At 38.8% G+C, this 16856-nt stretch overlaps 1 protein-coding gene across 2 annotated transcripts in view; it reads right to left on the bottom strand.

Moving 5' to 3' along the window:
* Nucleotides 1–530: 530 nt before the first annotated feature.
* The window catches only part of SLC39A8 (solute carrier family 39 member 8), a 92245-nt gene continuing 75919 nt past the window's right edge, over nucleotides 531–16856 (bottom strand). The window contains exons 8-11 of one of the 2 annotated variants that reach the window (XM_025386139.1): nucleotides 16637–16821; nucleotides 12344–12376; nucleotides 8854–8915; nucleotides 531–2876 (exon numbers count right to left, since the gene is read on the bottom strand). In XM_025386139.1, the coding sequence (XP_025241924.1) occupies nucleotides 2783–2876; nucleotides 8854–8915; nucleotides 12344–12376; nucleotides 16637–16821 (374 nt within the window). In that variant the 3' untranslated portion in view covers nucleotides 531–2782. Of the gene's footprint in view, nucleotides 2877–8853; nucleotides 8916–10851; nucleotides 12377–16636; nucleotides 16822–16856 lie in introns of those variants that run through there. The other variant, XM_025386140.1, reaches the window with a different exon arrangement.

A 16856-nucleotide genomic window follows, 5' to 3' on the forward strand; every position in this document is an offset into this window, starting at 1 on the left:
CAAGCTCCGCTTCCCGGATTCATGTCATTCTCCTGTCTCAGTCTCGCGAGTAACAGGGACTACAAGGCGCCCGCCACCACACTCAGCTACTTGCTACTTTTTTTTTTTTTTTTTTGTATTTTTAGTAGAGACGGGGTTTCACCATGTTAGCCAGGATGGTTTTGATCTCCTGACCTCGTGATCCGCCAGCCTCGGCCTCCCAAAGTGCTGGGATTAGGCGTGAGCCACCGTGCCTGGCCAATCCATCACCATTTCTTAAATGAATGAGTAAATAAGATGAGAACCCAGACCAGCATTCCTGGGTAAAAACTCCAAAGCTTTTTCAGGAGCTCCCTCAAACCCATGACTTGCAACACAAATGGAGGCAGGGTACCAGTTAGGAGTTCTGCCTGGTGATCACGGACTGAAGAGTTCATGTGAGTATAAATAATTATTCTCTTCCCCCAAATCCAGATCCTCTGTGGAAGTGTGAGTTACTTTAGCAGCTTAAAAGACACAGGGAAGCCACATGAAAATGATAAAACCATAGGAATCTTTGTTTAAATTTACTTAATTGACACATAATTGCACATATTTATGGGGTACATAGTGATATTATACATACAAGGTATGCATATGTAATGCATATAATGTATAGGAATCAGATTAAGGTTATTAGCATATCCATCATCTCAAATAGTTGTCATTTCTTTGTGTTGGGAACATGCATATCCTCCTTCTAGTTATTTGAAACTAAATAATGTATTGTTGTTAGCTATAGCCATCCTACTGTTATGTCAACAAAAGGGAAATTCCTTAATGTCCCAGCCCTGAGCCAGTGCAGGGGCAACTTACATCAGCAGCTGGGATGTCCAGGAAGAGGAAGTTTCAGAGGGCCAGGTTCAGACACAGTGCCCACTTCGAAGCCTGGGAAATCAAAGATTTGCCCTGGTGGTCTGGGCAGCTCTCTTTTCTCTTGCAGAGGTGGAAAAACTCAACCTCCATCCTCTTAGGGTCCTACCTGGGCCCAAGAATTAAATTGATGTAAGATGGGTTAACAGGAGAAAAGCATACAAATTTATTTAATACATGTTTTACAGGACATAAGAGCCCATATAGGGAAAAGAAGATCCAAGGAAGCAGTGAGAGTCAATCGCTTCCACACTGGTTGCACAAAGGACAGTACATTTTGAAAAGGCAGCTCAATTTTGTGGGGAGGCTTAAAATATAAGAATTACTTGAACAAGGTCTATACAGAATTCTCTCGGCTTTAATTTCTCATCCTTGATAAGGAGAATGGTATTCCTTCTGTGACAGGGAGGCCATCTCTCATGAAAGAATTTCATCTCCTGCCGTTAAGACACAGAATTAAGATCAGAGTGACCTCCTCATGTCTGATATTTTTTAAATATCTTTAATTCAACATAGTCAATATGCCAGAGCAGCACATTTCGATGGCATAATTCTTAACCTCTTCATTCTCTTCCTCTTGAAGATGGCACGCAGCCTCCTAAGAGTATGAAGTTTATTGCTACCACAGTAGAGTGTACAAATGGCTTCCTTTCCTCACTCCAAGAGACTCCAGGCCCAAAAGATAACTCCAGAAAGTGAGGAACTAGAGCATAGGCCAGAACTTGCTTCTTTTCCATCTACCCTGCAATAATCAAACACTCTCTAAGGCACAGTCAAGGAAAGAATGCAAAGAATGAAAGAATTGACAGACACGTCTGTCTGTTTGGGCTTTTCTCATAAAATGTGGCCATCAAAATGTCATAACGGGAGTCATGGCCGGGCTTGACTTCTAATGATGAGAAAAGTTAGATAATGCCATCCTTTCTGTTTTTCACAAAAGCAGAGAGATCTCTTGGGGAAAAAAGGATTTATTCTTCTTTTTCTTCTTTAGATCTATAGACAGATGGGGACAGTGAGTGACCCAGGGAGGAGTTGGACATCAGAATTTAGATTGTAAAAAGGAACACTGGGGAGGGCTGACTTGGTTAGTTCGCTTTAATTACTAGTAGCCAAAGGGCAACTCAAAATGGTTTGCACCATTAGGAAAAGTGATTATTACACATACCAAAAAAAATCCCGGGGAAGAGGGACTCCAGGGAAGAGGCTTGTCAATTCAATGGCTAAGGAGGTCCTCCTGGACCATCTTTCCACTTTCTGCTGTGCTTCTTCAGCACATCACCTTCATCCCAATGCTATTTCCTCTCAAGGTAGCTGTATTAGTCTGCTAGGACTGCAGTAATAAAGTGCCACAACTATGTAGCTTAAATAACAAAAATGTATCATCTCACAGTTGTGGAGGCTGGAAGTTCAAGATTCAGGCATGCACAGAATTGGTTCCTTCTTAGGGCTGCAAGACAGAGTCCATTCCATACCTCCCTCCCAGATTCTGATGGTTTGCTGGCAATTGTTGACATTGTAGATGCATCACCACGATCTCTGCCTTAATCTTTACATGGTGTAGCCAGTATTCAAATTTCTCTTTTTAGTAAGAATGCCAGTCATACTAGATTAGGAACCCACTCTACTCCAGTATGAGTTCATCTTAACGAATTACATTTGCAATGACTCTATTTCCAAATAAGGTCACATTCTGAGATCCTGGGGATTAGAACTCAAACATATCTTTTTTCGGGGGTGGGGGACACAATTCAAAACAAAACAGTAGCAAAATGGCTGCTCCAGGTGTCACACTACAAACAAAGTCCCTAGAAAGAAGAGGCTGTATCTTCCTTACTCCTTTTGAGATACTTCACAGCACAGACAGCATCATGTCTCAGTGGTCATAACTATGTCATATGCCTACCTCTAACCAATCACTGTTGAAAGCACTGGTATTGCAGAGATGTGGAGGTGAAATATTCCAGATAATACAATTACTATTTTGCCTGACAGACAAAGAGAAGGAACATAGTAAAGTTTTAAGCGTGTGAATTACCATGTTTCCGTAATCTTTCAGTCCTCTAAGTTGTTAGCTTTTCTCCTTTTTCCTAATCACATCTATTAGCTTTTTTTAGAATACATGTTCATTGAAGAAAATTGGAAAGCATTAAAAACAATGTATTTTGAATAATTCAAAAATCCCACCAAGACTTCTTCTAATTTCTCTTCTAATTTACTGGTAAGCGTGTGTTTATTGAAAAAAATTGAGACAACATTAACATTTTAAAAAGAACCAATTTAAAATGATTCATAATCCCATAGAGCTATCCCCTACTAATGTACTAGAAAATATTTTTCCCATATGTATATGTTATGTATACATACATACATATATAACAAAAAGTGTGGCTTTAGTGTGCATACCTCTGAGTAGCCTGCCTTTCTTCAGTTAGTATTAATGTGATTGTTTGCATTTCCTTTCTCCCTGTAGTAATGTTATTAATCACAACTATCTGGAACACCTTACCCCCAACACATATTTACACTCTACAGTTCTCTTTTGGTATCATTAATTGCAAAAGAGTTCAAGTTAAGTCACAGGATAAGGCTCCTGGAACCAAGAGGAGAGAAGAGGTCTGATGAGAAATGAATTAGACGTTATTCATTAAACCTAAGTCAAATAGTCAAACGCTCCCTCCTCTGTGAAGTATTTTTCACTGACTCCTCTTCCAACCCAAGGAGAATTCTCCCAGTTGTGCACAATTACTGTTGAGTTGACCGCCCATGTTCTCTAACATAACACTCTGATTTGTGGTATTATTGGTTTTCCACATGCCAGGATACCCTTGAGAGCAGAGATGAGCTCTGATTTATTTTTATATCTCCAGGCCTAGCATCAGTGGACATTGAATATGTGTTTTATTGAACAAATGAATTCATTCATTCATTCATTCACAGAAGAACAAGCTCAGAATTTTTTTCCTTATTCTCTACCATAGTTCCCTACAATGGTTTATCACAATTTCAAAAAAGAGGCAAAGTTTGAACAGTTAATTTTTAAGTATTATTTGGAAGGAAGTGAAATATAATTATTTCAACACTAACCTAGATATTATGCTTAAATATCAGTGAGGCATGTGCCTCAAAAAGCCAGATGTCTATAAAAATCAAATAATAACTTGACAACCAGGTGATGGTTGCTAAGAGACTGCATTTTTTCTGTGAACACATGATGTATGAAATGTGGCCTAGATTCACATCCTACATTAAACATCTTCCTTGGAGTTATCTATAAAGTCTGATTTTGCATGGCTTGTCAAGGTATGTAAGTTATTCCCTCAGTTATCCTGCTCCTGCTGTTAGAAATCATATGGTTCTATACATAGAATATTATTTCAACACCATTATCTGTTCTGAACTCAAGGTTGTTTAGGTTATAGATTGAGGCCCCTTTTGGCTCCAAAACTTTTCAGTGGCATCAAATGTTAGTTACCCTCTCATAGTTATCACTGAGGCACAACCTTCACTTTCGATGTATTAATTGTGCTAAATGAAAACATGTAAAATATGTACAATGTTTCTATGTCTTCCAAAGTGAAATAAAAATAAATAGAAATTATCCACGAGTTTTGAAAGATTTTCACTCCCCACTACTGGAACATAATAGAGATTTTACTATACTCTGCCTAGGAAGTTGACTCCTGACATTGATAGTGGAGTTCCAGAAAGTGCTGAGGAACTGTGCTAAATTCAAGAGCTGGGAATTTTGTTTGAAATAAATATCTCAATATTTAACTGCTGTATTAATTAGAAAAATTTTATTGCAAGAAACAGAAACTCAAATCAAATCAGCTAAAGCCAAAAAGGACTTACTAAGATATTAGAATAACTTGGGTAACTTACAAAATTGAAGGAACTAAAGAAAAATAACTGAAAAGTATTAAGGATGTCAGGAACTGGAACCAAGGACAACACAACAACTCTCTCCATCCAGTCCCCATAGCTTCTACTCCTTTCTCAGCACCCATCTCATTTTCCCAGGTTTCCCCTTGTGCCAGGAACATGACCACCAGCAGCTCCTGGTGTCAAATACAAGAGGCAAGAGCTTTGGCTCTCCACATCCTTAGAAGTTTCTGTGTAAAGATTACAACTGACCCAGACTGGGTGACTTGCCCAGCTTGTGGCTAACTGGTGAGGTTAAGTGCATTGGTTGACAATCTTCAGTAGCGGTTGGGAGAAACCAGTTTCTAAAAGAAAGAGTGAAGCTTTTACATGGAGAAGTGCAGAAGTCAAGGTAGGCAGGCACTATCAACAGAAGTGCATTGCTCCAAATATATCCAAACATAATACCACTTTCACCAGTTTTGTCACCACGAAGTAACAGGACAACCAGCTCCTAACTTATACAATGTCATCTTTATGACTATTCTAAAATGCTTTGAACTTTTTCATCTTAAAACACCAAAGGATCGCTATGACAGTGCAGGTGCTTTTTCTCACATGCATCCTTCTACAAAATGCTTAGACATGATTTCTGAGACTTACTTTTCACAAATTAAAAGATTTTTTCATGGAGACACAAAAGATACAAAAAGTAGAAAGATCCACATGAAGCACCTTCCTCCAGTTTCTAAGGCTTCTAAAATCAATGTTTCCCAGTTCATTAACAAGCTCGTACATAATTGTTAGAGTAACACCATTAAAGTTAGCACATATAATGACTCCCAAGGAAAAAACATTGTCTATATATAAGCATCGCTGTGAATGAATGGAATGTCTCAGCAATATGGTCACAAGCAGCCGTCCCGGTGTTCTCACTCAGATATTCCACGTAACACTTCATAGTATGCTTTAAGTGAGGGAATGTGACCTATAGATACATCTACATGAGAAAGATTCCCATAGGGCATAAACAGTTCAATAAACAATCATAAAAATGTATTCATTCTTCCCCATCTAGAAATCTATGTCTTTATTTAAAAATACGTGATGATTGATGCTTAAGGACGTGTTGTCAGACAGTTGGTTACAGTCTTTTATCTAGTCAAAAGATTCTTATCTGCCAGAAATGTGATAAGTCCACTTATAACTAGTCTCTCAAAATATCCTAGATATTTTTCTCTGTATGCATAGTTATTCGTACAAATTAATCTAACCCAATTCCATCTTGGTTACCCTAAAACATTTAATGATAATGACTTCTTATCATCTTTCATCCCCATAAATTTTCTCCTTGCTTTCAGTGAGTAGCAACTTCACTCCCATCTACCTACTTGTAGTGTATTCTTTCTCCTGCCAAATTCACACAGTCACCTCCTCTTCCAGAATAAGACATTTACTGCTGATCAATCACAGCCACAAGGGAAACAAACAACCGCCATGCTCAAATGAGGATAAGGTGAGGCAGGTCCAATAATTTACAAAGGGACTAGTTACAAACATGCAAGTGGGGTACAGGGAAACCACAAGTGATGCTACATGAATGCAGGGCTGAAGACAGCAGAGCTGTTACTACCCCTAGGCCAAAGGGACAGAGAGATAGCGGGCACCAAAACCAAAGGAGAGGAATCCACAGGCAGATGCTGACCCAGCAACTGTTTTTTAGATGAACTAGGTACAGAAATTGAGAATAAGCATTTATAAACTTCAACAGCAATTCCATAGAATAATTGTGTCTAATAAAAAATGAGGTTTATCTAATAATAAAAATAGGGTTGGATTTTCTATGTCTTTTTTTTTTTCCCCCCCCGAGATGGAGTCTTGTTCTGTTACCCATGCTAAAGTGCAGAGACATGATCTTGGCTCACGGCAACCTCTGCCTCCTAAGTTCAGTTCTTCTGCCTCAGCCTCCTGAGTAACTGGGATTACAGGTGACTGCCACCACCCCCAGCTAATTTTTTCTTTTTTTTTTAAGTAGAGAGGGGGTTTCACTGTGTTGGCCAGGCTGGTCTCAAACTCCTGACCTCGTGATCTGCCCACCTCAGCCTCCCAAAGTGCTGAGATTACAAGCACGAGCCACCACACCTGGCCTATATCTTTATTTTTAATTGTATTTAATTTTTCTAGTAATTTCTTTCAATTCTATCTATTTACAGAAGTGCCAGCTATTGATAAATTGGAAATAAGGAAAACATGCTGGGCCTTCACCACAGATATTTTAAGAAGCTTTTCTCTGGAGCAGGCCTTCTTGAGCAAAACAGGCAGCCCAAGGATACCCAATAGGAGGATAGTCAAGGAAATCGATACTCTATCCTTTCTCTCCTCACTTCCTCCAGTCTCTTGTTGAAGTTCTCCATTTGGCTATTACCCATTGAGGTCCATGTGGGTCAGTCTCTGGGGAAGGATACAGAAGGGGTAGAGAGTGGATCCCCACCCTGTACAGTTGAAAAGTCTATATCCCCAACATAGCAAATGCACGAAGTCCCATCACCACAGAATGATGTCATTTGTCACAGAGTAATGTCTCCCTGTGCCACTTATCAGCTCACTGCCGCTGAACTCCAGATTCACTCTAAATACATGCTCTGTCATAATGAATAGAATTCCTTTAGCACCCATCCATTACAGTGAGCAGGATATTGAGCTGTCTCAGTAGAGGGCGCTGGAGGGATACTGCAAGAGGAAGGGGCTCTCCTGCTGTTTGCAGCTGCTGCAAGAGGTCAGCAGTGTGGGTGGGAGGGCTTTGATCATGGTCTTGCCTGGCTGCAGCCCTGAGCATGTGGTTCCTTTGCAACTTCTCACCTGCAGACCGGCCTAGTATTAAAAATAGAACCCATTTCACAGGCTTGTTGTAAGTACTAATTTTTAAAGGGCAGATATAATCAGTACATTAACATGCAGTTCTCATAGGGGTAACTAAACAACTTTAATTTTGTTCCTCATTGTCCTTGTAAGTCTTCTTGGGGGAGAAGGACTGGCTAGCCCTTCTCCTACCCCTGGATGAAACTTGGGGTGGCACAATGGCTATTCTGACCCAGGACTTTGGGGGAATATAAAATCCTACAATCACTTGAAGACACATAGTCTCAAGTCAATTATAGAAAGTGTCCAATCCAATGCATCAATCCGTAATTCAATTTGTATTCAAAGGTAAGACTTCTGAGAAGGAATCCTTCTATTTCCTCACTCTCTACTGTTCGCTAATTGGCTTTTGGCCCCTCCAGGGTTAAGTGCTTAGATGAAGGAAAGAAAAGAGGGGATAAAAACGTTCATACTTGACAGATACTGTCAAAATGTGGCTTAATGCTGTCTGACAAATGCTTAAGACTAACCATTCTCTTATAGGCACTTTTGGGATTCTTCAGAGGGGCTCCTGCCAAGTGATGTAATCTAGTTCTCCAATTGCCCCACATGACTTAGTCCTTGGTTTTCCAGAAGTCCACTCAGTACTGACCTTCTATTTTCAAGATAGCACCCCTCTTACACAAGATTTTAAATTGTTCCAAACCAGATCTTATACACCACTCGGCTCACACTAGACCAAGGGAATATCCAACTACCCTTTGTCCCAACAAACTCTAGGACTGAAGGTCAAGCTGAGGTAGCAACAACTCTCCTCACTTCACCTGCAAAGGCACTTTGCAGCCCTCCTCTGAGCCTCTCTATTTCCTGGAAGTCAGACACCATCCGCAGTGTCTGTGAGGTCTGCTAATGGAGCTTGCCACAAAATACAGACTGAAACAAGTTTTATAAACTTCCTCAGCTTTTTGAGAGAAGGAAGAATTTCCTTTTTGAATTCTTCCAAGATTTCCATAACTTTTCATCTTTATTTTTCTTTCCTATGACCCCTAAGCAAACATCCTGCTGGTGACCCTAAGCATGGCAATAAATTATCCACGTGTTGCCTCACTGGGGTTTTACTACTAGTTGGTCTATACTATTGTGGGGATAACATGCACAGTCACTGCAGAAGGAATTAAGCCATTGTATAAACTTTAAAACATGCAAGCCCTGCCCATTAAAATTGTTCCTTGGTATTCTTACCGTATATATATCCAAAGTAAATGAAGTTGAGATTTGATGTCACCAGTAGCCCATTTAATTATCTACAAGAATCAGATGATAAACTATTCAGATCCAACTTTTCTTGTACTGACTAGCTATAATAACCCACATGGGGCAGGGGGAGAAATAAGTGGCTTTTTACATTTATTTTTGCCAGTATGTGCTAATAGTACTTAGTTTCATAGTTCTGGATATGGCTCCAGTAATCAGAAGAGCTTTAAACAGAAAGATCAAAGTCCATAGAAAAAGAGTTTTGTTTCCATTTCCTTAGAATTTAGATCATCCTGTGAAAAACATAGGATTTCTTCAAGGTAAATAAATACTACTCGCAAGAGGTTAAGACAGAGAAACTATAAAGACAAGTAGTACAAGTGTGTAAAGAATAATACTGGTTATTAGGCAAAACTGCTCAGACGGACCAGTAGAATTAAAATAGTTAAAGTGACAAGGGATTGATCTGAAACAAGTCATGAGAATCCCTACAAAAAGCAGTTCCGTAAACTGGCTGCATAAGAACCATCTGGAGTCATAAGCTTCTGAACTAAACTGATACAAGCCTGTCTGTACCTGAGACAGCCGACATCCATTCGGGGCTTCTTTTCAGTAAGAGAATTCTGATTTTATTGCTGGTAGTGTATCCAGCTGAAAGCAATGTTTCTCAGCTTCTCCTGAAGATTGGTATGGCCATGTGATTAATACTGGTAATTGAATACAAGTGGAGATTGTTGGAGGCTCCTTAAAGTGGGATGAAGAGCTGGGTGTGAACTTTTTGCCTTTCTACCCATTACTCCTTCTGGCTATGTAGAATTTAGACCTTAAGGCTGAATCTCTAGCAACCACCTTAGAGCATGAAGCAATCTTCAAGGTGGGAGTCACAAGCTAAAGATGGCAGAGCTGACAGATCAAAGGAGTCTGGGTTCCCAACCACCATGGAACTGCCATGCCAGTCCTGCACTGCTCCTTCCACACTTTTATAAGAAGGAAAGTAAACCTAACATAGATAATCCCCTGTTATCATACACCATCGAATCCTAAACACAGTGCTACTGGCATTTTCTTAGCATTACCAGATTGCAACAGATGATTTTCATATTCAGGCACGTATAACTACCTTCACAATGCTACCCGGCTGTCGATGATTACAGCATACCATTTGGGGAAATGCATGTCTTAGAATTAATGAAACAGGTATTTGAAGTCTTCAGTTTATCCAGCTGTCTTAGCTTGCCTGAAATCTTACTCATTAACTCACTGATTCTGGGAACATCCAGAATTGGAAATTTCCAATATGGAAGAGAAATGGCCATGAGAGAATGCCTTGTGCATACCCGGCACAGAAAGGAAGCTAAGGAAAAGCAATCCAACACAGACATTGCCACCCACAGTTGTGTGGAAGGCAAAGTGTCAGTGAGAAAGCAGCTGTAGTAACATCAGTGTTGGAGAATCTTATTTATTATAGGGTTAAGAACCTCTTTACTGTAATGGACCTTAAATGAACACAGAAGTCTGGTCTCCAAAGTGAGACCTAAAGGAAGATGATGCCAACCAGAGTATGGAGGACAGACTGGCAGTTAATGTTCCCCTGGCACAGGCCATCAGTAATCAGCTGTTGATACACCTATGTTAACTGTCTGGTAAACTCGTGGTGCTGTTTTGGCTCTTCTCAACTAGTTCACTTTTTAAAACTTTAAGCACCTCATTAAAGAAACCCTTTTAGATGTGGTAAATCAGAAACAGTCTACTAGGTAGGGCCCTACTAAGCAATGAGAAATCATCATACTACTATTCAGGGACTATTAAAATAGTGGACTCTCGGGTTGGCCATGCTAAGCAACTGGTATAGAAATAAGCCATGGCAGGGTTAGATTTGCAGTTTGAGCACATCACTGATTTCCTATTTATATTTTTCCCCCATAATACCAGATACATGGTAGTCACTCAACAGGACCCATATTAAATAACAAATGACACAATGCATGGTTTCAAAAGGTGTTTACTATTTGGTCAAACAATTTTTAATTGGAGTTCATAAAGTGAAATATATACTAAAATATATATTAAATATTCACCAAATCCGCATTGCTGCTACGTGAAAACATTTTTTGGTCTGTTGGAAAATGTAATTCCTGAGATCATTGTTGGGCTTTGTCCATCATTTTCCTCACCATCAAATCATCTTTCCCTAAGTGACTTGGGAGTGTGAATCTAAGATGTTCAATTTTAGACCAATTTTCTCTATCTTCTAAATGAGTAAACAGGCTCTATCTTTTATAAAAGGTAGAAAAGTAACCATGGTGTGCTAATTTTTTTCAAGGTATACCATATGGAAAAGTGTAGGCTGAACACAAAAGAAGTCTTTTCTGAACGGCTCTCGATCACACATAAGGAACATATGTTTTCCAGTTAATCAGTCCTTGATGTACAGCAGTCCAGCTGTTGTTTTGCATTTATTAAAATATTCTCTGCTAAATAATTATGTTCGTCTTTAAAAGTAAATTGCATAAAATTACATCCAATTTCTTTCTCTAAACCAACATATTCTTCACCTTCACAAAGCAAACACATGGTGCACTGAAACTGAGGTGTTACCAGCTTTACATACTGTTCTGCCATTTGTGAGGGGTGCAACCACAACATAAGTCAGAAAAAAAGCTATCCAGCTTTTCGTGAATCTGGTGAAGTTTACACTTAGCGATAAGTCTCTAAGCCTGAACTTAGCAGGGCTAGCAAAACTTTATTAATTTCCTAACTCCTATTATTTTAGAACGGTTTTCAAAATAATCCTGTAAGTTCCTAATTGAAATACAAAACAGAACAAAAAGTTGTGAGAAATCTTTTTTTCTTTGGCTCTTTAAAGACTTGGAATCATTTACATTAGTGTTGCATACATTTTACCTTCTACATTTTGATGTACTTGCTCTTGAAAGCACTAGAACAAATTAATTGAAATAAAACCTCTCTGAAACCACTTGAACCTTTGATCCTACCATAGAGTTTTAAAGGCTTTCAAGAGGTAACTTGTATTTTCCCGAGTCTGAGTGTCTACATGATTATAGAATGCATGTCTCTTGCTTCATGGTGATATCCAGTATGCATGAAATACTGAAAAATAGGCATTTCCCAAAGATTCCTATATACCAGGCATCTCCGACTGACACTGAAAACCTTCTGAAGCATTTTTAACAACAAATAATGGACTATTTCACAGACTGACACCAATAATTAGTTTTCTTGACCTACAGTTGAAAGCAAAATTATCTTTTTAACTAAATAGGATCAGCTTCAAAATCCCTTTTGGAGATGTTTTTATCTATTAAATGCCTTTATTAACAACACCATCTTCCATTTTCTATTACTCCAATTCGATTTCTCCTGCATACAAGGTAATGAGCAGAATGGCTGTGAATCCAGTTAACATTCCAGCATTCTGAATCATGAAGAAGGTGAAATCGGTTTTTCTTCCAGTTACCTTTTCTCTCAGCATATCATTCATCTCTGGAAACTAGAAGACAGATATATTGTTAGATAATTGTTGCCATCTTGTGGCAAACCACAAAACAGTCACTTAGAGGCATACCTCAGAGATAGTGTGGGTCTGGTTCCAGAACAGTGTGATAAAGCAAACATCTCAATAAAGTAAGTTACATGAATTCTCGGGTTTCCCAGTGCATACAATAGATATAGTTGCATTATACTGTAGACTATTAAGTGTACAATAGCATAATATCTAAAAAGGCAATGTATATACCAGAATTTTAAAAAATACCTTATTGCTAAAAAATGCTACCAATCATTCGAGCCTTCGGTAAGTTGTAATCTTTTTCCTGGTGGAGTCTCGACTCCATCTTGATGGCTGCTGACTGATTAGAGTAGTGGTTGCTGAAGATGGGACTGGCTGTGAAAATGTCTTAAAATAAGGCAACAATGACATTTGCAACATCAATTTATTATTTCTTTCATGAAAGATTTCTCTGTAGTGTGCAATGCTGTTTGACTGCATTTTACCCACAGTAGAACTTATTTCCAAATTGGAGGCAATCCTCTCAAACTCTGTCCCTGTTTTATAAACTCTGTTTGTAGAATATTCTAATTCCTTTGATGTCATTTCAGCAATGTTCACCAGGAATAGATTCTGTCTCAAGAAATCACTGTTTGTTCCTCCATAAGAAGCAACCCCTCATTCATTCTAGTTTAATCATGAGATTGCAGCAATTCAGTCCCATCTTCAGTCTCCTTTATTCTAGTTATCTTGCCATTTCCACTACCTCTGCAGTTGCTTCCTTCCCTGAACACCTCAAAGTCATCCATGAGTGTTGAAATCAGCTTCTTTCCAATTTCTGTTAATGTGGATATTTTGACTCCTCCCACAAATCACAAATGTTCTTAATATCATCTAGAATGATGAGTCCTTTCTAGAAAGTTTTCAAGTTACTTTGTCCAGATTCATCAGAGGAATCACTATCTACAGCAACTATAGACTTACAGATTATTCTGAAAAAATACGATTTGTAGGCCCAAACTACTCCATGGACTGATCCATGGACTGCGGAATAGATGCTGTGTTAGCAAGCACAACAACAACATTCATCTCCTTGTACATCTCCGTAAGAGCTCTTAGGTGACTTGATGCACTGTCCATGAGCAGTAATGTTTTGAAAGGAATTTATTTTCTTTTTCTGAGCAGTAGGTCCTAACAGTGGGTTTAAAATATTTACTAAACCATGCTGTAAATAGATGTGTTATCATCCAGGCTGTGTTGTTCCATTTCTAGAGCACAGAGTAGATACAGCATCATTCCTAAGGCCCCTAGGATTTGGGGAGTGGTAAATGATCATTGGCCTCAACTTAAAGTTACCAGCTGCATTAGTCCCTAGTAAGACAGTCAGCCTGTCCTTTGAAGATTTGAAACCAGTCATTGACTTCTTCTCTCTAGTGTGGAAAGTCCTGGATGGCATGTTCTTCTAACAGAAGGCTGTTTCAGCTACACTGAAAATCTATTCGTTTAGAGTAGCCACCTTCATCAGTGATCTTAGATCTTCCGGATAACTTTCTGCAGCTTCCCGTCAGCACTTGCGGCTTCACCTGGCACTTTTATGTCACAGAGATGGCTTCTTTCTTAAACCTAATGAACACACCTCTGCTAACGTCCAGTTTTTCTTCCGCAGTTTCTTTACTTCTGTAAGCCATCACAGAGCTGAAGAGAGTTATTCCTTGCTCTGAAATAGGCTATTGCTTATGGGAACATTGTAGCTGCTTTGATCTTCTATCCATACCATTTAAATTTTATTCATGTCAGCAATAGGCTGTTTTGCTTTCTTATTATTTGTGTGCTCGCTGGAGTAGGATTTTTAATTTCCTTCATCAATCCTTTCTTCGCAGTCACAACTGGGCTATTTGGCACACAAAGTCTAGCTTTTGGCCTGCCTTGGGTTTCAACATGCCCTCCTCACTAAGCTTAATCATTTTGGCCTGTGATTTAATATGATAGATGTGCAGCTCTTCCTTTCACTTGAACACTTAGAGGCCACTGTAGGATTATTAATTGGTGTAATTTCAACATTGTTGTGTGTCAGGGAATAGGGAGGCCCAAGGAGAGGGAGATGGGAGAATGGCTGATTAGGGAGCAGGCAGAACACACACAACATTTGTCAATTAAGTTCACCATTCTATACGAATGTGGTTCATGGCACCCTGAAACATAATAGTAACCTCATAGATCATTGATCACAAATCGCTAAAACAGATATCATAATAATAATGAAAAGGTTTGAAATATTTCAAAAATTAACAAAATGTGACAGAGACAGGAAATAAGCACATGCTATTCGAAAAATGGCACTGACAGACTCGCTTGAGGCAGGGTTGCCCACAGCTTTCAATGTGCAAGAAAGCAATGTGCAATAAAACAAGGTGCTCCTGTAATAGAATGCTGGGAGGGGCGATATGATGTCATTTACTTTGGATGTTCAAAGGTTTTAGAACAGATAGCTTAATAGGAATATCTAGTTCTTTCAGGCATCACCAAGAGTAAAAGTACTGAAGCAGTATTTTTCCCCAACTGAATCAATCAGTGGGATGGAATTTACCTCATTTTATGTTCTCTTTCTCCTTTTCCATTACCCGTTCTCTATGCTTCACCTATCCCATTCTTTCACGACCTCAAGTTTACCCAGCAAAATCTTCACACCTACCATCACCTCTACCAGAACTTGTATTTCTCTAATTTTTCAGTGGACTAAATCCTTCACGTTTTACCTTATATCTTGCTAAAACACTTCTGCTAGCCAATCCTAGTTTATTCTAGATTCCTTTATTATCATCTCTCATCATATATTCTGCTTTCTTATTTCATAGTTTTTATTATTTGTAATTATTTAGTCATCTGTGTGATTTCTTGTTGTTGTTGTTTAATTTCAGGATCCCCTCTTTCTAGAGGAAAAGCCCCACGAATGGAAAAGCTCCTTGAACTGTGCCTATTTTGCTCACTCCAGGATGAGTATTATTTCTTAGCATTATTTCTTTAAACTGAGCAACTCTAATAAGATTCTGTTCTTATATCAGAAAGTAAAACGACTATAAGACAGTATGAGACATTAATTTGTGAAAAAAGTTATAAATGTAGCATTGGTTCTAAGAGATGAAATCCTTGCTCTTCTGAGGGTCTGCAGAGAACAATGAACAGAGCTAGACAAATATAATTTGGAGGTAAGAATGCAGATGAAAAAAATTAAATTATTAAATCATGTATGTAATACATCCAGTTCCAAATACAAAAGAAATAGTCCTTGATTTTCATACACTACCATATTATCATTTTCTAGAAAGATGTCCATGATTTATTTGAAAATGTACAGGATATTCTCTCTCTTACACACACATGCACACTCTTTTTTTTTTTTTTTTTTTTTTGAGATGGAGTCTTGTTCTGTTGTCAGGCTGGAGTACAGTGGCACGATCTCAGTTCACAGCAACCTCTACCTCCCGGGTTCAAGCGATTCTCCTGCCTCAGACTCCCAAGTAGCTGGGACTACAGGCACATGCCACCACGCCCAGCTAACTTTTGTAGTTTTATTAGAGGCAGGGTTTCACCACGTTGGCCAGGATGGTCTCGATCTCTTGACCTTGTGATCCACCCACCTTGGCCTCCCAAAGTGCTGGGATTACAGGCATGAGCCACCACACCCAGCCATGCACACCCTTTTGAGCACACACACACACACACACACACACAGATGCAAAGACACAGACACTGAACAGATATAAATATATACTATGTCAAATAAATATTGTCAAAATTTTACCAATTTTAGTGTACCAGTTTTAGTTTAACCCAAAAAGCTGTCACTGTTTAGAACTTTGAAATAACAAAATGCTATTTACTCTGATAAGTTATTCCTCTTCCAAATGTGACACAGACACAAAAGAGGGAGAAAAAGTCCTGTAGGGACATACTATAAGACAAGATGTGCCAGCCACAAGGGGAATAGAGGTAGAGGAAAATATCTCTACTTCAACAAAAACAAATCATTTCACCTTCAAACAATATGATTATGTTTTAAAGAATCAATGAGGATCAGTTTCAAATTACTATTAGTGTAAACTACTCAAGTAGAATGATCTGTTGAAATGGGAATGTTTTGAATTACAACAGAAAGGCCTTCCGCACTGTGGAAAGCAGAAGGCCAGCAATAGTTAACTCATAATCCAGATACTCATTTCCAAATTTTAAATTAAAACAAAATACAAATTTTAAGCTTCTTACCATATCTGCCAGAGAAATATAGAGGAACATGCCTCCAGCAAGTGCAAATATAATATTTGGAGCGAAATTGTTGCCCACCAAAATGCCAAAAGCTAGCCCAACATAGCAGGAACATGCAGAAAGGAAGTTGAATAGCAAGGCTTGTCGAGTGCTCATCCCTGCATTGAGTAGGATCACAAAGTCTCCTAGAAGAAGAAGAAAATATCAAGTGAATAGTTGG

This window comes from Theropithecus gelada, chromosome 5 (assembly GCF_003255815.1).
Source record: "Theropithecus gelada isolate Dixy chromosome 5, Tgel_1.0, whole genome shotgun sequence".
NCBI lineage: Eukaryota > Metazoa > Chordata > Mammalia > Primates > Cercopithecidae > Theropithecus > Theropithecus gelada.